This window comes from Atractosteus spatula, chromosome 8, assembly GCF_055471065.1.
Source record: "Atractosteus spatula isolate fAtrSpa1 chromosome 8, fAtrSpa1.hap1, whole genome shotgun sequence".
Classification (NCBI taxonomy): domain Eukaryota; kingdom Metazoa; phylum Chordata; class Actinopteri; order Semionotiformes; family Lepisosteidae; genus Atractosteus; species Atractosteus spatula.
Window position 1 is genome coordinate 37,303,478 of NC_142713.1, and position 20,570 is coordinate 37,324,047.

General features: G+C 34.7%; 2 protein-coding genes across 2 annotated transcripts in view; one reads left to right on the top strand and one right to left on the bottom strand.

The window, feature by feature from the left end:
• The window catches only part of znf277 (zinc finger protein 277), a 47,268-nt gene extending 39,493 nt beyond the window's left edge, over positions 1–7,775 (top strand). Inside the window, exons 7-12 of the mRNA XM_088923462.1 lie at positions 3,544–3,676; positions 5,124–5,191; positions 5,268–5,364; positions 5,736–5,778; positions 6,262–6,436; positions 6,641–7,775. Coding sequence (XP_088779588.1) covers positions 3,544–3,676; positions 5,124–5,191; positions 5,268–5,364; positions 5,736–5,778; positions 6,262–6,436; positions 6,641–6,818 — 694 coding nt within the window. The 3' untranslated portion in view covers positions 6,819–7,775. The remainder of the gene's footprint in view (positions 1–3,543; positions 3,677–5,123; positions 5,192–5,267; positions 5,365–5,735; positions 5,779–6,261; positions 6,437–6,640) is intronic.
• On the bottom strand, positions 7,533–18,177 carry LOC148829526 (uncharacterized). The gene is made up of 14 exons (XM_088923461.1): positions 17,974–18,177; positions 17,102–17,245; positions 16,505–16,624; positions 16,351–16,413; positions 16,103–16,237; positions 15,899–16,012; positions 15,521–15,684; positions 13,219–13,876; positions 12,370–12,512; positions 11,740–11,800; positions 9,500–9,708; positions 8,846–9,032; positions 8,230–8,325; positions 7,533–7,697 (listed from the first exon to the last, which is right to left on the bottom strand). Exons 1-14 carry the CDS (start codon positions 18,175–18,177, stop codon positions 7,533–7,535), a joined length of 2,463 nt encoding a protein of 820 aa, XP_088779587.1.
• Positions 18,178–20,570: the final 2,393 nt, after the last annotated feature.

Here is a 20,570-nt window from a genome sequence, read left to right on the forward strand (position 1 = left end):
AATGTGATACATACTGCATAGTTGCATTAATTATTGAATACAATTATGATCACACATCAAATTAAAATTCCCATTCTCTATTCTTGATCCTTACCACTTTTTCCCATAATGTTCATGCATGGCACATCCATTGTCTGTATATTGTCTTTTGTGTAATATAAACGTGATTAGAACACCAAAACGCCCCCCTGTACTTTTGATGTTGTTTCCATGCAGTGACAGGTAGATGTGTTTTATGCAGGTGTGGGGAGTAGGCGGACATAAGTGTCTTTGATTGATGTGATAACTAGGTGACATTGACATGTGGCTTTGGGACTGGTGACAAATGAGGCCTGCACCAGCTGATAAATGTTCAATAGCCTCTTTTCAATACTTTCAGAGGTAGGGTACATTTGAGGAATTCTGACTTTATTTGCATATCAGCTTCTTTTATTTAAAATTAATATGGAGCTTTTTTCTACTTCTTTTTTTCTACTTATGACTCTTTTATATTGTTTAACAATTGAATATAGAGTATAACAAGAATTTCTCAGTCCTTAGGTAGACTTAGTGAACATTTAGGCTTCTGTTGCAAAACTTGAAGCCTTGGAGAGTAAAAACATATAAAAATATAAACTACTACATTAGGATTAATCTGTCTATCCATCCACATTCTAACCTCTTTATCCAATTCAGTGTCACAGTGGTGCACACTAAGATTCATAATTAGGAAAAACAAATTAATTTATATATAATCAGAAAAGCAAAGAATCTTATTGGATTTTTTTCTGTTAGGATAGGTAAATATATAAAAAATAGAACACCCACCAAAACGTTATTGAGGTGCTGTCCCGTAAAAGTTGGTAAAGGTGGCAAAATCAACTGGGCACATACATTTGTCTAAGTTTTCATACATATATTCATCAAGGACACCATCCCAAACACAGTGGACCCGTACCAGTTTGCCTACCGGTCCAACAGATCCACAGATGACGCAATCTCCATTGCCACACACACGGCCCTATCCCATCTGGACAAAAAGAACACATACACAAGACTACTATTCATCGACTTCAGCTCAGCTTTTAACACTATCATCCCAGAGAAACTAGTCAAGAAACTCAGTGCACTGGGTCTCAACACCACCCTCTGCAACTGGATTCGGGACAAGGCTGTCAGGCTTGGAAACCACACCTCCTGCACACTAACTCTGAACACTGGGGTCCCCCAAGGGTGTGTGCTAAGTCCATTGCTCTACTCCCTCTATACCCACGACTGTAAGGCCAAACACAACACCAACTCCATCATCAAGGTTGCCGATGACACCACAGTTGTAGGTCTGATCACAGACAATGATGAGAGGGCCTACAGGGAGGAGGCCAATCTCCTTACAACGTGGTGTGATGACAACAACCTCACCCTCAACGTCAGCAAAATCAAGGAGCTGATCGTTGATTTCAGGAAACTGCAAACCGAACATGCCCCTATCCACATCAACGGGACTGAAGTGGAAAGGGTCAGTAACTTTAAATTCCTTGGCGTCCATATCACCGAGGACCTCACATGGTCTCTCAACACCACCTGTCTGATCAAGAAAGCGCAACAGCGCCTGTACTTCCTAAGACGGTTGAAGAAGGCTAAGATATGTCCCCAGATCCTCACTAACTTTTACAGATGCACTACAGAAAGCACACTGACAGGCTGCATCACAGTGTGGTATGGCAACTGCAGTGCTGCTGACCGCAAAGCCCTACAGCGGGTGGTGAAAACTGCCCAGTCCATCACTGGGGTTACCCTCCCATCTATCCAGGACATTTATGACAGACGGTGCTTGAGGAAAGCTCTAAGCATCATCAAAGACCCCACACACCCCAGCTACAGACTTTATGATCTGCTACCATCTGGAAAATGGTACCGGAGCATTCGGGCCCGGACTACCAGACTCAGAGACAGTTTTTACCCCCGCACTATCAAACTGTTAAACTCCCAGCCTCTCTCACTCTCACCTCACCTCTCACCTATGATCTGAACCTCACAGTGCCTTCTTTCTTTCTTTCTTTCTTTCTTACAAAAAACCCAAACACGCATTGAAAATCTACCTCTACCACACATGTCAAAGGCTTACTCCCCATAATTTCTATCCCTTTATTTCATTCTGTTGATGCATATTTTTGCACATAACCTGTTACCTTTTGTTGTTTTGCACATTGCCTGTTGTTGTTTTTTGCACATTGCCTGTTGTTGGTTTTTTTTTGCACATTGCCTGTTGCTGTTTTTGCACATCGTCTGTTGTTGTTTTTTTGCACACTGCCTGTTGTCTCTCTTTCTTTTGTTACACAATTGTATTGTTGTTGTTGTTGTTGTTGTTTTTTTCTTTGTACTACTTATGTCCGAGAGCTAACTAAATTGCATTTAGTTATACCATATACCATGTATATGAGTATAATGACAATAAACTTGAACTTGACTTGATCAGGACATAACATTGACAAATGTTAATAAATTATTTAGGATAAGTAAACACTCTTTATTACAAACCTAATTTATTGACCTCATTTAAAATAACCTGTAACCAGAGCGTCTTTAAATCCTTGCTAATGTAAGTTCACAATCCAATTAATTTTCACGTCACACAAAGTTTGACATATTAATCTCAATTTAAGGAGCAATGTCACGTTTTATATTTCTTCTCACACTTCTTCTGTTTTTGAGGAATATGTGAAAACAAAGTGCAGTGATTAGTATTTAGTTGTCAGTTTATACTAACATTACATAGGGAAAAAAACATCATGCTGTCCACTAATTAAATCCTTATCTTTAGTATCTAATCTTTAGTGTTTATATAATTACTGTAACATTCATCTTTATCTTATTTATTAAAAAATGATGTAAGTTAGAAACTTTTAATTCAAACTTAATAGTTGACCTCTGGTAGTTTTGAATATACAGTATTCATTACCATCATATTTTCAATTCTCATAACGTAGTCAAGATTTAGGATTTAATAAAAGGCCTCCCTCTAGTGGAAGATAGTTTGAAAGTGCAGTTTACTTGGGTGCTGTAAAATAATGTGCCTTTTTCCTAAAATTTAACAGCTAAAACTACACTCAACTGATAATAGCTTAGCAATGCTAGAAAGATACATACAGTGTATGCTAAAAACATTAAAATGTAGTCCATAAGAAAGTATTTCCAGCATGATTATTTCTTTAGAAGTTTATCTTAAACATTTTTGTGAGATGAATGACAATGTCTTTCTGAAGTTCTAAGATCTTCAGAAGAATATACAATTTAAAAAAATAATTTGTCTAACAGAATCTTATGTTTTGTTTTGTTTTTTTGTTTTGTATTTATAAAATAATAAAATTATATAATTTACTTTCTAGAGCCTTAACAAACGGCCTTACTTACGTTGCTGAATGTAAAAATAATTTAATCATGCACAATAGTACAACATTCCCACTCTGTCTAGCTTGGTAGAAAGACCTCTTTTATAATGTGAATGATAACCTTAGATGCACTCTGTGAAACTTACAAATGGTGTTTCTGTCCTTATATTGACAGCTTGCAGTGTCTATATTGTGAGAGGACATTCCGTGACAAGACAACTCTAAAAGATCACATGCGGAAAAAACAGCACCGTAGGATCAATGCTAAGAACCAGGAGTATGACAGATTCTACGTTATCAACTACTTGGTATGCAATCTTAGGTTAAAGTATATACTTGTTTTTCACAAAATATAATTCCATGAGACCATTTATGCCATTACTTTTTTTTAGTAATGCAATCTAACATGTATAGTATTCACCTTATTTCTTACATTAAGCAGTCTGACATGTACAGTATTCATCTTATTTCTACCTTATTGGTTTAATCGTATTGCATTTCTGTTCTTGTACAAACACCTAATAGATTTAGGAGAATTTTAGTTTTTCTTTTGCATGTAGTAGAACAAAAGTGACAGTAAGGAATAAAGATTCGTGTTTCTCTTTGGTCTAATATTGAAATTGCGTAGGTAAAATAAATGGAGCTTCCTAGTATGCTTAGGCATACAAGACCTTGGCCTGTAAATATGTACGTTAGAAGGAAACTATATTATGATGTGTTGGATATGGATGTGTAGACTAGTTATCTTGGTTTGTCTCTCGTGGCACCAATGTGATTGGAAATGACAGATAGAGGGGTATAAGATGGAGAATCTGTCTTCACAGCTTGGGCCTTTCTGATAAGCAGCTCCAGCTGAGTAGAGACAAGAAAAGTGTGGCAGCTTTTCAGACTGAAACTTTCTGGAACTGGCCAGCCAGTATTATTAGACCAACATTACATTTATAAGAATAGACCGGAAAGTGAAAAAAAATAGATTTTATGAAAAAGGAAAAGCAATGTAAAACGTGTGAAAGCAGACTCCAGTATTACAAACAATCTTCACTACTTATAACTCTCACAGATAAACTAAAACGTATTCAACTTAACTCTGTATATTATGAAGATGTGCTGATTATTCAGTATTAGTTTAGTTTAGCAGCTAGCAGTGTCCTGCAGCTAACTGATCTGTACTGTACTGAAGGCATCATTTTCTTTCTTTTTTGTGTGCAGAAAAGAAACAGTTGAACAGTTTCACATTGCCATTACGTTTACATGTAGGTTACTTTACAGAGTTACGGTCCAGAATGTTAGCCTACATCATTTCTAAAATCTCTTTGGAAACTCAAAAATGCATTTTTCTGGCACAATTTGGCAACAGACAATTTCTTGTCTGAAATCGTGTTCAGCAAGACATTAGATTTTACTCATAGACTGTTCAGACTACTGTTTTAATGGTACTTTGTAGGAGACTAAAAATGACAAGGTTATGTTTCCAAAAAACAGTGTGTTTGTGGATTACTGCTGACAGTAGAATTCCATTCTGTTTGTCATGGTACTTTTTGGTGACAGTTTCTGTCTGAATTCTGTCATTTGTCCAAAACAGTTAAAATGTCATCCTTTCATATTAAAAACACAACAGCAGTTTTTATAAACCTAGAAATCCAAACTGTTTCAAGAAAAAAGCTGAACCTTTGTGTTTTTAAAGTGTTTTTCTATTGCTTTATACAACATTTTTTGTGCATTTTTATATTCTTAATCATTTTAATATTCTAATAGGAACTGGGAAAAACATGGGAAGAAGTTCAGTCAGAGGATGACCGTGAGATGATGGAAGATCATGATGAGTAAGGACCATTTAAATTTTAATTCTGATTCTGATTTTGGTGCTGTCTGATGTAATACTGTTGTTTTTCTTTTCAGTGATTGGTCTGATTGGCAGGATCACCCTGTGTGTGCTGTTTGTCTCTTTTGTGAGCACCAATCAGAAACAATGGACAGGATTTACAGTCACATGGAGGTTGGTATAATCAAAGACATTTCAACATTTCAGTTAAGTTATTAAGTTGTAACATGCAAGTACAGTACATTTATATATTGGTGGATAGAGTTCTGGTGAATGTCTTATTGACATATAAAGATCTTGCACTAGTTAATTTGTATTTTGCTTTTGAATCATTGGCTTATTTCCTGAGAATTTTAAAAGAATGATTATTTCATACTATTCAGTCTACCTTATTCATTCAGTTTAATGCAATACTCTTATACATAATATTTTAAACAAATATCACCTGCTTTTATGTAAATATTTCCTTATTAATAATTGTTGTTCTTTATTAGATAGTATTTTAACAGATTTCCATTATAGTATGGTTTTTTGTTTGGTCTTAGGAAACACATGGATTTGATCTTCATAAAATAAAGGCAGAACTTGGTTAGTAAGACCACTTATAACTGACCTATACACAATTTAATATAAGTATATCCCTGGAATATTTATATATCAGAACTAATAACTTGATGTTGGACTAATTAAAATAATGTTTCAATATGAAAACAGATAAATTGTTTTAAAATGTTTTCACAAAAGATACAGTAGTGTTTCATTTTATGTAGATAATTGTGCATAAACAATAAATTTAATCAAGTTTTTAATTAAAATCATTAAAAGAAGTGTTTTCACCAGTGATGAACTGTAAATACTGACACCAGAACTGTCTACTTAAAGTCTTTACAGATGTCTAAGATTCACCATAAGGTACACATGAGAAACACAGGATGATTCACTGTTGTGAATGTTCTTACTTGGAAGTTAATAAATGAATATTATTAGTGGACTAATGTGTTGCACAGCATGTTGTAAAGATAAAGCTGTGGGGTTCATGTTTTTTATTAACTTCTCCTCTTTACTTTTCAGGTCTGAATTTTTATGAGCAGGTGAAATTAGTGAACTTCATCAGACGTGAGATCCACCAGTGTCAGTGCTATGGCTGCCAGGAGAAGTTCAGCTCCAAAACTCAAGTTCTGGCACATCTAATGGAAGCAAAGCATGTTATGGCATTACCTGAAAAACATAAGTGGGATCAGCCTCAGTAAGCACTGCAGTTTTATTATTTCTTACTTATTTGAATGTAACTGAAGTATTAAGAGTACAAACTTGGTCATTTATAATTTTGTAACAGGATGATCAAATGATTTAAAAAGTCAGATCAACCAAAGTCAACTTAGCCATATCTAATAAAAATTACAGTAGCTCTCTTCAAAATCAAATGAGGTTTTTTTTCTTTCATTTTCAGGTATTATTTTCCAACATATGAAAATGATGCCCTCCTTTGCGCCCTGTCTGACAGCGAAAGTGAATCGGAATCATGTGAACAAAGGAAAGATATCCCTGTAATTGCGGAAGACATTTCAAACTTACAAACTCTAAAACAGAAAAGTGTGTTGAACCAGCTGCTCAAAGGCAAAAGATAGAAATACAATACAAAAGATAGACAATGGACTTTAACAAGAAAAAATGAGGAAATAATAATGTTCATTACCTACAATATGAAAACCTGTTCACGTAACTGTTAAAAGGAAAAGGAATTTGCCTTAAATAATTGATTTGATTTATTCATTAATTGATTTGATTAGTATCAGAGTCATTACAACTATAGTCCTTGATAATGGAGGCCATAATATTATAGATGCTGAAAAGGAGGCTTTGAATTATTTACAAGGTAGTATATTTATATTATTTAGACTTTATTCTCTGCTGTGAGAGAAAACAATATGCAATTGTAGCATTAGTCACTCTCCTCTAATATGAGTGCAGAATGTAATTGATGTTTTTGCACCTTGAAAAAATGTTTTCGATGCATGATATAAATTTAGTACAGGGTATTGGCTTCAATAACTAGTGCATTATACAATTTAAAAATAACATCCCTAAATTTGAGTTCTACATCAAACAAGATATAAACAGCATAGCAAGGAGGGTTAAATGTTAGCAAATGCAGTACAAAATCTAAAAACACTTAAGCAAATACTCGGTTAGATATTTTAATTTTTAATTCAGTTCTTTAAATATAGTTAAGGTGAAAACACCAAAAAAAACATGAAATTAATGCTTTTTTTTACTATTGTAGACAGACTCTAACAGAAATCCATGTACCAATACACAGTTTTATTTGTATTGTACAAGAATTACTTTGTCCTGTGTAGATTAGTTAGGTGCAATGGATCACATTGAGTGACCTGCCATGTGGCTTTGTGAAGGCCAACCTGTTGAATCGAAGAGCCAAACTGAAGTGTTCTTAGAGTCTCCAACACATTCTTCATGTCAGGACTGATGTTCATGAGCACACAGGCCTCATCATATGAAAAATAAAATGGAAAGTATTTGTACATTTCTCTTGTTAATCTTTAAGTGAATAAAAATTGTATGCTGCACTTTTCTGCACATTTTTAGATGCTGTATACAAAAAGACAGGTTGATATTGATATTGATTAATCTAGGTCAGTTTTCTCTTTAAAAAAGCTGCACAAATGCTCTTAAGTCATTTTTAAATATTTCAGTGCCAATAAGTCTGAAAATATCTTCACAGACTGTGAAAGTGTTAATGTCACCAAACAATTAAATTTACTTTTTTATATTTATTCTTCATAATTTATTATATTGTGTCTATAAAATCACTCTTTACTTCAAATATTTAACAGTAATACTGCAGGATTTTGTTTTGCTTTTTCTCTTGGCCATTGAAAATTATTGGTTCTTTCAGTTTTCTAATTGCTAAATGAAAAGCTATTCCAATAAATTATTTTTTTCTGTGGCACATAATAAAATAAAAATCATAAGTCACATTCAGAAAAAGCTATTAAATTAGAAGATAAAGCATATTACCTTAGCATTTCCACTGAGGGATGGCTGAAGCACATGTGTAAGTTTTGAGTTTCTGAATGGTACATTAAGTGCATTGCATTTTAAAGCACTGAAAACCTAAAGAAGAAAAATATATGGACTTTCCTAAGAGTTCACATTACATTATAATTGAAGTTATATATTACCATAATGTTGCAACTGTTAATTCTTATTGTACTATGAATAATTTTACAATTGTACCATAATTGTATTTGTCTTGAGCACTCCCCTCACCCAAAACAAAAGATATACAGCTATTTGCAACACTGCACAAATCTAAAAGTCAAACAACAAATTGGTATGTTAAAGAGTTTGGTTAATTGTATATTTAGTTTAAAAATCCAGATTAAGCATGTTAAAGAATTTCACTGTTGCTAAGAAGAGGCATATAACTCCACAAACTTAAAAAATATAAAGATGTGCTTCATATTGGGTGTTTTTTAATTTGGAATACTTAAATGGGGAAAACAGTACACAGTGTATATATTTTCTATGAATTACCCACAATTTAGTATCATTTTTTATAGCACTGAAATGCAGGAAGAGAATTAAAATATAGGGACAAGCATCATAACATCATATATTCCTGTGGGGTTACCTGTGCCAGAGAAGTTAAGGATTTGTTTATGAAAGCTGCTTCTACAAGCTGCTGTCCTATTGCTTCAGTCCTGGAGATGCGCTCTGATCCAGCCAGGTCACACAGAGTGAGAGTGCCATGGGACGTGACACCAGACACGCTGTCATTCCCAGCCAGTCTTAGTGTCAGAATGAGGTGAGATCGTGAGCTGAGCAGTAGAATAATAAACAGAACACCACTAGTTCAATTTCAGAATACTACATATCAAGAATAAGTAACACAGTGCACTCGGTTTTCTATCATTTTAAGAATTTATCAACAGAATGGTGAATGTATAATACAGTAGGTCTTGGTCATATTTGTTTGAATGAATTAACAAATTTAAATATGCTTAGTACATCCTACTATAAAAATGTAAGTTAACCAATGAAATCAGCAGAGAAAACCTTTAGGAAATCGGCCTATGTCATTTTTACTTTGGGTGAGTCAATACAACTTAAATAATCATGATTGACAGGATCAGCTGTTTTGTTATTGTTCCCTTTATGTCCACAGTGGAAATACACAGCAGTCATAAATAACTGATGAAGCCTGCTTATTGCTAGGGATACCCTATACATATTTTCATTTCACTTATGACTTGGGAAAAGTGCAAGGCAAACATTATCTCAATACCTCTCAAAGTTCAAATTGGTTGAAGCCATGGTTCTGTTTTTTTCACCAAGCTCCATGACATTCAGAATATCTTCTTCTGTTTGCACATCAATCTGAGTCAAATCAGGAACTATGATGGATTTGCCGAGGGTCCTTATTTCCAAATGATTTGTTGGGGGATTTGATAAAAGATCAATAAGATTTTCATTGTAAATTTCGGTCATGGACATCTGGGAAAAAAGTATGGTACACATTAATAACACTGCTTAAACAATCCAAAACCATTCCTGCATGCAATCTTTCATCACATATACATTTCTCATTTTAAACATCGGTGTTTTACCATGCTAAAAACGACTTGGCCTTGACTTTATAATGTACCACTTGAAGTTCATGGGCAGATCTAAGTTAGTTTCTCTGTATATATTGTACTTTACAGGCTAGACTGTACATGTTGTCAGCCACCCTGGTGTGTTTTCATCAAGTTTGTTTACAGTGGACTCTGAAATTATGGGGACCCCTTGATAAATATGCAGAGAAAACTCATAATAAAATAAACCACATAGATAATTATAGATATTTTTTTCTAAAACATTTTTTCATTTCAAGGTTCAATTGTAAACAGTTAATGCTGTTTTACATAAAAAACACAGGTGCCAAAATTATTGGCACCCTTCAAGATCCCTTCAAATACAACCAAACACATCTGAAAAAAATAATATATTTATACTTGTTTGAGTTCAGTTTTGTCTTAAGGAACTAATCTGTGTACATTAGTGACTTCCTGTTTCTCTAGGGTATAAAAATGATGAAACATGCACAGAAAAACCTTTTGTCATCCATCAGCATGGAGAAGGTCAAAGAACTAACAACAGACATGAGGCAAACCATTGTTGATCTTCACTAAGCAAATAATGGGACAAAAAAATAAGTAAAACCTTAAAAATACCAATATCGACTGTCAAAGCAATAATGAAAAAAATCAACACTACTGAACAGTGGTTAATTTGCCAGGAAGAGGACTCCATCCCATCTTGCCCACACACACAGTGAGAAGGATGGTGAGGGGTGTCAATAATTGTCTTTCTTTTATTTTGGGGAAAGTAATTTATAATATAATAGTTTTTTTGTCTTGGTTGATTCCATTGAATCATTAATTCGGGATAATTGATTGCTTATGTTGGAAATATATTTCAGTGCTTAATGAACTAATTTGTTTTGTACTGTACATCTTTTTATTCCTTCATAATTGTGTCAATGATTCCGGAGTCCACTGTATTACCATATGGTATGCAGAGGTAATAGTATTAAATGTGTTGAGCTGAGGTTTAGGGTTAGGATACAAACTGTACAGTGCAGTTATTTGGAAATATATATTTTTTTAATTTTTAGAATCCAATTATCTTTGTTATACCCACCCAATGTGGAATAGCCCACTGTGTGTTTTTCATGTCTCAGTTTACCACTCTCAAACCCTGAAAGCTCACATAAGTGTAGGCAGACTTGTCTGACCCGCCCACCTTCAAGTTGCTCGTACTTTTATCTTGTCTTAGGGAACATTAACTCCCTGCTGGAGATTCAGCCCTGACTGATGGAGGGGCACATCCCTCACTGACACCATTGCTTGCCTGCTATGTTCCTGGAGGTCATTCCAATCTGACTAATCTCAGCAACCTGCTGAAACACTATTTGGGAAATCTCAGGATCCAGGCTCTTATCAGTGATTGTAGAGCTTGACCTGTGATTGGGTGAACACCTTTACCCATTGAGCCTCTTGGGAATCCCCACTGCTGGTACTGTGATATCATTTTTTCTGTGAAAACATCTTGCTTGATATTCTATTACAAAAGTTAAAATCACTATAGTTGAAACAAAGTGCTGTAAGGCTTATGTGCAAGTGCACATGAACAAAATATATCTTGTAAATGAGGATGAATGTTATCTTAATAGAAAAAAGACTCACTGGTGATATGTTTTGTAACATTACATTACCAAAAAAGGTTTTAAGAACAAAATATACTAATGTAACGCAAAAGAAGTTAAATGAAAGCCTCTATTTTTATAACCACTCAAACAGGAAAGGATTAAAGATACAGCACTTGAAATCAACCACAGAAAAGCTGTTCAGTTGAAACACCTTTCTACCTTTGGTAATAAAAAATGTAATAAAAATATATCAAGATTTTTGGAAGGTATATAAGGCTTACGATCTTAAAAAATCAACTGACAGAAAGATTCAATTGTTCATTATTAAAACATACCTTGAATGCATATGTGGTATTTTTCCTCTCTTTACATATACGTAAAAGTTCCCGAACTGACCTGCACATATAAAATTAATTAAGTCAGTATTGTTTTCTCTGTAGAGTAAGAACAGGTCTAATGAAAACCTGTGATAAATCTGAACATCTGTCACACTACTGTATCATTCTATACTTGTACTGTACTTCACCTCTTTTGGCTTTTGCTATACTGGCAATTAGAACAGATTATTTATGTATACATAACAAAAGAACAATTAAAGGTGTGAAGGTGAAAAACATTCCTGATGAACAATAATACAATAAGTGTTAATTTGTTTTTTTAACTCTATTCATGTAACACACACTGTAATTAAATAAAGAATTTTTGACTTGCAGAAAATGAACTGTAGGGAAATGTACAGTAGGGAGACTTGTTTCATTTATGGTTATTGCCATAAAGGTAAAGCATACAGTACTTTTCCTTGAATATGCTTTTGTCAAATGACACTTAAAGTAAATAGTTAAATATTTTTATGAATCCTCACTTCATGATTTGAGAATAATGTAGGTTGGTCTCTGATAAGTGACAGACAGATACAATTCATAGCACAACAATATACTGTAATATTGTGTTTGATTTATAATTACCTAATGTTAACTCCTGGTTTATCTTTTGTGCCCATCATAGTGTATGTCTTCCCAGAGCCAGTCTGACCATAGGCCAGTATACAGATGTTATATCCATCAACACAGGATATGATAATTGGAAGAATCCCATTAAACAATTCTTCCTGCAAAGAAAAATCCACAAAATGCTAGGGTGTTAGACTTAAATGTCTCTATTATTCTATGATTGTATTACACGGTGTTACAGTTATAAGAACATTGTCATTAATAGTTGCTTTGATCCAAAAGTAATCAAATACAAACACTTTGGTTCTACAGTAGTCTGTATACAGTACCTAACAAATAATACCTAACAAAACACTGAAATTCCCAGTGATGTGCTGCTGTTCTGGAGCACATTTATTAAAATTTAAATATCAAATGTCAATGTACTCTTTACCATGTAGAAAAAATAAATGTACTTCCTTCTTGTGATGCTGCCAAATGGTAAATTAGATTCAGTCCAGGTCCCCAAAATACGGTTAATAGTAAATCATATAAAACCGTACAGTACCTCATCTTTTAGAGGTAAATTGTGATTCTTAATTGAGTAGAAATTATCATTTGGTTGCATTTCAACAAATCTATCACGTAGTTCTCTTCTATTATAGTGCAATTTAAGCGATAATGTACAGTATGCATGGTAGAGTCTAAATTGATACAGAGGAGTATGATGATTGTCATTTAACTTTCAACCATCAACATCATGTTCCTCTTTAATAACACTTGTAATGGTAGATTTCAGTTACCTGAGAATTAATTTTCAGGTTTTCCAAATAATTACAATGACATGCCAAAAAACATTCTGCAAGCAAGTTTATTCCAAAATACCTGAGTAGCGTTGGAGGAATAGACCTTGTCAAAGAAGAACTTCTTCTTTGTTCCCTTATGGCTTACAACAACCTCTTCATCAGAAATGACTTCAAAACACAGATTTTCTGGTGAGTCGCCCCTGCAGCGACAGAACACTTGGATATTCCCACACAGCTCCTGCAGCTTGTTATAAAGCACTATTCTTTCCAGAGCTTCCTTTCGATAGAAAGCACGAAGCTCCTCAATCTCTTTGGAAAAATCCGTTTCAGCCTCCTTTATACTGACAGCAGCTTTCAATATTTGTTTCATCTGATGTTCCATTACAGAGAAGTGGTGTTTTACTGTGGATCTTAGCTGCTTGTTAGAAATGTTTAAGTCTCTGGTAAATTGTCTGACCTGCACCAATGTGTCAGAGTCTGTGGCAGGTGTGGATGCCACCTTAGCAGGAGGAACTATGGATCTCCTTGCCAGTAATGCTCTGATGTTCTCATGTGCTTCCTCTTTGTCTGCCTCCAGCTCTGCCACTCTCTGTCTTAAATGTTCAACAGCTTCAGAAAGATATTGGGTCTCTCTTGAAAGGTAAGTATTCCCCTGAGACAAGCTCTCTACTTCCTTTTCTTTTTCTAGCAATTTTTGTCTGAGATCTTCTATGATTATGTCCTTTTGCAGATGACTCCTTAGGTAAGAATAAGAAAAAATGTTTAAATGTTACTCTTCTTTTATCATTGGCCTATACTTTTGTATATTATACTCTAAAGCACATTATCACAAGCCCTTCACAAAAACGCACATTATTGAATACACAAAATTCCTCTGTAACATCTTTGTACAAATGTACAGTTAATGCTATGCTAGAAAATAATTTGAGACTTCCAAATTCAATATGATAATGATGTTAAGATAGGAAGGTATATGGCACGTTTTTTTTTTCAAATTCTTCCATCGTGATATGCTTTAGGGAACTTCTAGGGGATATTTAATGTTTTCTTGCAGATGTAGTGCTGTGTTGCATTTTGAAATAATAGATCTATTTTACAATCACCTCAGTGGCCTGAAATTCCTTTAAAACATGTCCAATGAATACTTTAATTGACTTGAGAACATGCATTAATTCAGCATTAAAGGCTTAAATAGTTTGTAAAACCATCAAGAAGAGTTAATTATTGAAATGATCTTTGGTTTAATCAAACCAGATAAAACAAAATATGCAGTGAGCTGGAATGTAGAGGGAGAAACAGAGCAGTTATAGCAAACAAAGATAAGACCCTACTCTATTATTTTATCGGATCTTATTTAGATAGTACTACCTGATGGAATTCAACTTTAGATAAAGCATATATGTCTAGTTTAATAAACAAGAAGTGATAAAAAATAGTAGTAGAATGTGATTCTTTTATTTGGATGTCTTTATTGGCAACTATACAGTACATATATTAAAATTAACATTTAATTGAATGTATCCACCGGTTACTGTCTATTTACTAAAATACACATTTTTTGAAAATATTTAGTTGCGAATGGAGACATCTACTTGTATAAATTTATCCAGAAATGATTTTACTTCGGTAAATATTAATTTGTACAAGATTGTATAAATGCTATACTTCACATACAAAAATATTACTTATTTGTATCTCATAAGATTATTAAACAGCAAATGTATTGTCTTAATAATTATTAAACAAAAATAATACATTTGAAATGCAATGTTTCTTTATATAAAATGCAGCTGCAGATATTGTTGATGACATGGTAGTTTGGCAGTTAGTGCTGCTGCCTCACTGCATCTGGATTTGATTCTGCATATTTGTGGATTTTGTACATTCTCCCATTCTCTACATGATGAAAAATCATGCTAGCTAGGTAAATCGGGTATTCTAAATTGTTCATGTGTAACTGCTCTACAATGGGCATCCCATCCAGGATAGAGTCCCTGCTTTTTCTGATATTCTTAACCAACTCTCAATTGTTAACACCTTTCATAAACATTAAAAGAAGTGTAGTACTCAGTATTATAGGGTAAATTCCATGGGTATAAGAGAATCAAGTTTCAGAATAATTACAAACACCATGGAGCTTTCTGAGCATGATCTTACTAAGTAAGGTCATTGAAGATTAATGAAGGGATGAGCCTTCTATTGTGATTTTCTTTCCCTGCAGTGACTGGACATCTGTATGCTTTTCCTAGCACCTAATGTTCACAAGAAAGTCTATACACTGAATTTAACAGAGAAAAGGCTTAATTTCTTTTCTGTGAGTTTTGTTGTACTACGTGAAAAAGATGGAGCTATTTAGTTTCTATTATCAATCTGTGACTTACCTAAAGGAATTTAAATCATTGTAATTTTGCTTTCCATCTGATGGCTGTAAGAGAATGTCTCCAAACATTGAGAGATAAACAGAAATGACATCATCGGGATCATAGTTGCATTGTCTAAGGGCTGCAGAGATTTCCTTTTTATCCACAAGACCTGGAAGAGCTTTCTTAGAGTGGAAAGAAGAATAGCATAATTGAAGTTGAAAAACTATCAATACTCTTTCGATAATATAGTCATTTAAATGTATGTAATTTACAGTTATACTTTAATCGTACAGCTATATATATTTGCCTTGATCTTTGGTTTTGAATTAATCTTTCTAATGTAATAAGTAAGTTCTATTGTGTTGGATGGAACAAATGTGAAGTTCAGGTTTTTACCATAACTTGCAGAACTTTATCTTTGACAAAATCCATGTTCATCTCCCACTGCAATGGCAACAGAAGCCACATTCCAGATTGTGCATCAAAGTATCTACAAATATTGGCTCTTTCCTGAAAGAATCAACAATGACACAGATGAAAATGTATTTTTCTGCACAAAGGATTGGAAAAAAAGGCAAAACAGGTTTTAAATTGAATTACCTCAAAGATATATGTCATGACCATTCCTTTTCCTTGTATGTAAAGATTGTTGGCACGACCATTTTCCATGAAAGTTGTGTCAGATTTTAAATGTTGGCTAACACCTGAGGGAGCTTGATTACAAGTGGTCACCTGCTAGATATACAGTACATATTCAAATGTAATTCATACGTTTGTAGTAGTCCATTAGGTTGAAAATATCATTACACCATAAAAAGTATATTTCTATAGAACATAGATCTTCTTACCTCATTTGTCACAACAATGAATCTACCTTGACCATACCATTCACTGGGGAAACATACAACCCCCTGGTAAAAAGAAAATTTGTATTTACAAAGGATTTCTACAAAGCTCCTTCTATTTTCCAAAGTAAAAGGGACATCTGTGATTGAAACCTACCTTTGCTTCATCAAAGTAGACCCTCATTCCATTTTGGTTAAAGCAGGTATAAAGGATTCCATTATTATGGAGAAAGCTCTCAAAGGCCAAAGATACTTCATCACTTTCAAAAGTTGTTTCCTTTAACAAAAATAATAAAAATATTTTGGAAGAGCCTGTACAAAATCAAAAATAGCAACAATAAAATGTTTGCAGTAAATGGGTTTTCCATTGAAAGCATCTGAATGTACAGTAGAGTAGGCTGCCTGCAGTGCCCTGCAGGTAATGTATGAAGTGTTAGCCATGTGTGGTGAAGGAAATCAAATAGAAAAATAAAATTTGACCTAGGTTTTTATTCCTAGTCTCCAGTAGCAAGGAAGAGAGGCAATCCATATTAAGACCACAGTTTTACTCATAAAAAAAATCTCTATTTGTGAATAAAGAAATGAAGCCGTAAGTAACCACACATTGACGCATCATACCAGTCATGCTGAAGAAGAATTGCATTCAGCCATGTACAAAACCTTACAAGCCTTTTATGTTTTGAATTTTATTTTTTTCCACTCAGAAAACCCCTGCTTCTTAATTATATAACAAATTCTAATTTCATCTACTTACATTCATTGTCATTTTAAACATGTTTTCAATTTCTTCCACAGCCTCATCTTCCTTTACTGTGTTCTTTTTATCTTGCTTCACTGAGCCATTACCTGTCTGTTTTGCCTTACTACTTGTGTTATCACCAGGTTGACTAGTGTTTCCCTATAAAGAAAAAAGGGGTTTTGTACATTTAGCCTGCAGTTATCAATAAACACTAGACACACAATCTGTCATGTAAGAATGGATTTCCTACAGATGGCCTTTCAGAATACTTTAACTATAACAGATAGTGAGTGTAAGAAAACAGTAATTGTAACAGCTGACAAAATAAAACATGAAATTAATTAATATTTGCCCAGTACAGTCTGTACACTCTCTCCCTTCATCAATTATTACTAGTTCCTTATACTAGGGGTAACAAATGTAATGGGTAATAAAGATTGCATTTAGTCAGCACAAGTATACATGCTAAAGTAAACTTAATAATGTCCTGAAAAATGCATAGCCTGTGACAACAAACAATGGAAACCAATTGGCTCTTTGGTGGGTCATCCAGTATAATATGGAATAGTTAGAACTGTCCAGTTTTGCAGTATAGATTACTACAGCATGTGCCAATATACCTGATCAGAACCTTCAGGTATAACTGCCACATAAATATAAGAAGCAATACAAATGTTGGTTAAAACACACAGTACGTTCTAAACATAAATAAAACCTATTCATGAAATGGAAGACAAAAAAGATTCACTGTCTTCTTGACAGAGGAAAAAGATTGATTTAAGTGATGGGTTTTCCATAAGCCAGCGGTGGGTGTCTTAAGTGCTCAACCTGGAGACTTATCCTGCGCTATGTCTGTGTTTTTTTTCTGTTTCTGGTCGCACACGTACATGCTGTGTTGAGGTTTTGTCGTTTTCCTTCACGTCGTCACCTTCTGTGTCCTGAGACCCCACGGCGCGGTCAGTGTGCGAACGTGGGGTCTTCTTACTTTTCCGACCTTGCATTTCAGCATCTCTTGCATCTTCACTCCCCTCTGCTGGCTGGATACCAGCATCTCGTCTTTTATCATCGCATATGGAGGCTCCGCAACCCATTTCTGTCTAGTACTGTACATGAGGGTTAGTTAAGTCAGCCCACGTTTTTCTTTGTTACTTTGAACACAGCAAACCTCGGGTCCCTTGGGAGGGCTGTATGGTGCAAAGTATTCTATGAATATAAGCGAGGATATTTAATGTAGGGACCCGTATTAATATAGCTAAACTTTAAAAAAGGTTTAGAGTTTTGTTTTTGGATGCTCACCTAATACCGTAGCATATTGACTTTAAAATCATTCTCCTAATAAAGTACACTCTGTTTATTACACACATATACTCGGCCTGAGTCGTCAACAAAATAATAATTTAAGAAAAATACTCCCAGAAAACAAGTGACAACGGTCTCACCTATCCGAGCGGGACCCGGAGAGTGGTTGCCTAGGTAACGCGTAAACGTCCATTGCCTCGTTTTGTGCGTTGGCACGGATGTGATGCAAAGTCTCCCAGTTGCCCGCAATTCAAAATGCCTTTTTCCAGACAGCCGGAAAAATTGAGAGCGAATAGTCAGCTTCAGCGGTTAAAAAAACGTGTATCTTAATTAATTTAATTACATTGATAATTACTTAATTACTGAATATATCTAAATACTAAGATGGCATATTAAACAGTACGATACTGAGCTAAAACATAATAAGCCAGTCAATGTGCTTTGACTTCCTTAATCTACCTCAGGTTAATAAATTCATAAAAGTCTTCTTGAAATGTAAAAATATTTTTTAATAAATAAGGAGGGACACTATTCCATGCATCACTCTTTTAACAAGGGAAATGTAAGTTCAAATAGATGAGCTGAAATGAAAGGAAAGTAGTTGCTAGTTTCCTTATACAGCTCGATACAAAATTGCAAAAAAAAACATCACACAGTGCACACTGAGATGTACAGTATGTTCTCAATATTTAATATTCTTAAAGATGCCTTTGCAAATTTACAAATAGGTATTAAGAAATAGCATTAACCCTGTTTTTAACAGTTCAGATTTCACTAGACCATGCAAAGTGTAGACTGATACTGTATGTCCAAGGTGTGTGCAAGGTAAGAGCTCCCCATCCTGTTCTTCAGCAGGATGTTACTGCCAAGGCAGACTCGCTTTTAGATTAATGTGACTGAGTGCTTAGCCATTTAAGTACCCATGAATTGAGATGTGAAGTGGCCCTTTCTGCTCACTAGTCACCATAATGACTAATGGAATGTGATGTACCAGTGAATAAGCATGTGTTGTGCAGCAGATATATCACCACAGGAATTTTCCAACGTGATCTGCCTGGAGAGTTAAGTATTTGTCCGCAAAACTGTCTTGAGGTCGAGAGCAATATTTTTAATGGATTAAAAGAAATGTATTCACACGCTAGCTTGTTTACAATGGAATAAGGCCGTCTTCACGTCACTGGAGGTTTCGTTGCCTCGTTCTGAATCCCAGAACATGGTGCTGCGCCTACCTGGAAATGTAGTCTATGTTGTGGTGTGAATTGCAGGTGTTACACATTTTACTTTCATTGTGGTTTGAAGTGCACTCTTCAATGCTGATTCTTTCTAACCCCGAAATATAGAAATAGTGTTGCAGTTCCACTTTAAATAGGACTAGTCTCTGGTACTACCTGCATCCCAGATCCTGAGATAGGCAATAGTTGCAGACCCTGCAATAACTAAAACCTATGAACTTTGCCAACCATGGTCTGCTTTATTGCTGGAGCCACTGATTATAAAGCAGATGTCCTCCCCCAACACCTGATCATTGACTTGTCTGCATAAGGACTGAAAAGTATGGACTGTAAAGACCAGAGAGCACCCTGACCATTCTAATGTTCAGACTACTCTGACTGTGGACTGCCTGGGTTGTGTTTCTGACTGCTTAATGCCTCTGATTTCTGGAGAAAAGAGAAGTAAAGTGACAAAAAGCTGTGGCACATCCTCATCATATGACTTCTAAAGAGGTCTTTCATATTCATATTGACTTCCACCATTGTTATTATTAATGTTGTTAATTTCTTGGATGCATTGGTTGTTTTTTTGTATTTGTGTCTTCCCTGCTATGGATACACAGTGTTGTCCTTTTGTCCTGTCTGTTCCACCTTTTTGTGCCAGGTTACAGACCCTGACTCATCTCTGATTTAAATTAATTTTTACCTGTCCATCAAGAGTAGCCACAGGTTGAGCTCAGAGTATGTGACCTGGCACTCGTGGTGTAGCAGTCAGTCTTGTTTTAGGTAGTTTTAATATTTAAATGTAACCTTGTCTGTGTGCTGTTAGTGGGTTAAGGACCTGATATTCTTAAAACTACAAATAGAAAATTCCCTGGAAGAACTGCAGTCATGTCATTTCTCTTTGCAAATATTTTAACCTTGCACAAGAGCACCTAAGTAAACAATCACTATTTTTAGCATTATTTTTGTGT

What these genes read in the sequence shown, in the direction of transcription:
- LOC148829526 (XM_088923461.1), bottom strand. Translation starts at nt 18,177, where the DNA reads ATGGGTTGCGGAGCCTCCATATGCGATGATAAAAGACGAGATGCTGGT. An exon ending in AATGATTTAAATTCCTTTAG is followed by an intron (nt 13,877 to 15,520) that starts GTAAGTCACAGA and finishes TTCTTACCTAAG; the next exon opens with GAGTCATCTGCAAAAGGACA. An exon ending in CCTTAACTTCTCTGGCACAG is followed by an intron (nt 8,326 to 8,845) that starts GTAACCCCACAG and finishes TTTCTTCTTTAG; the next exon opens with GTTTTCAGTGCTTTAAAATG.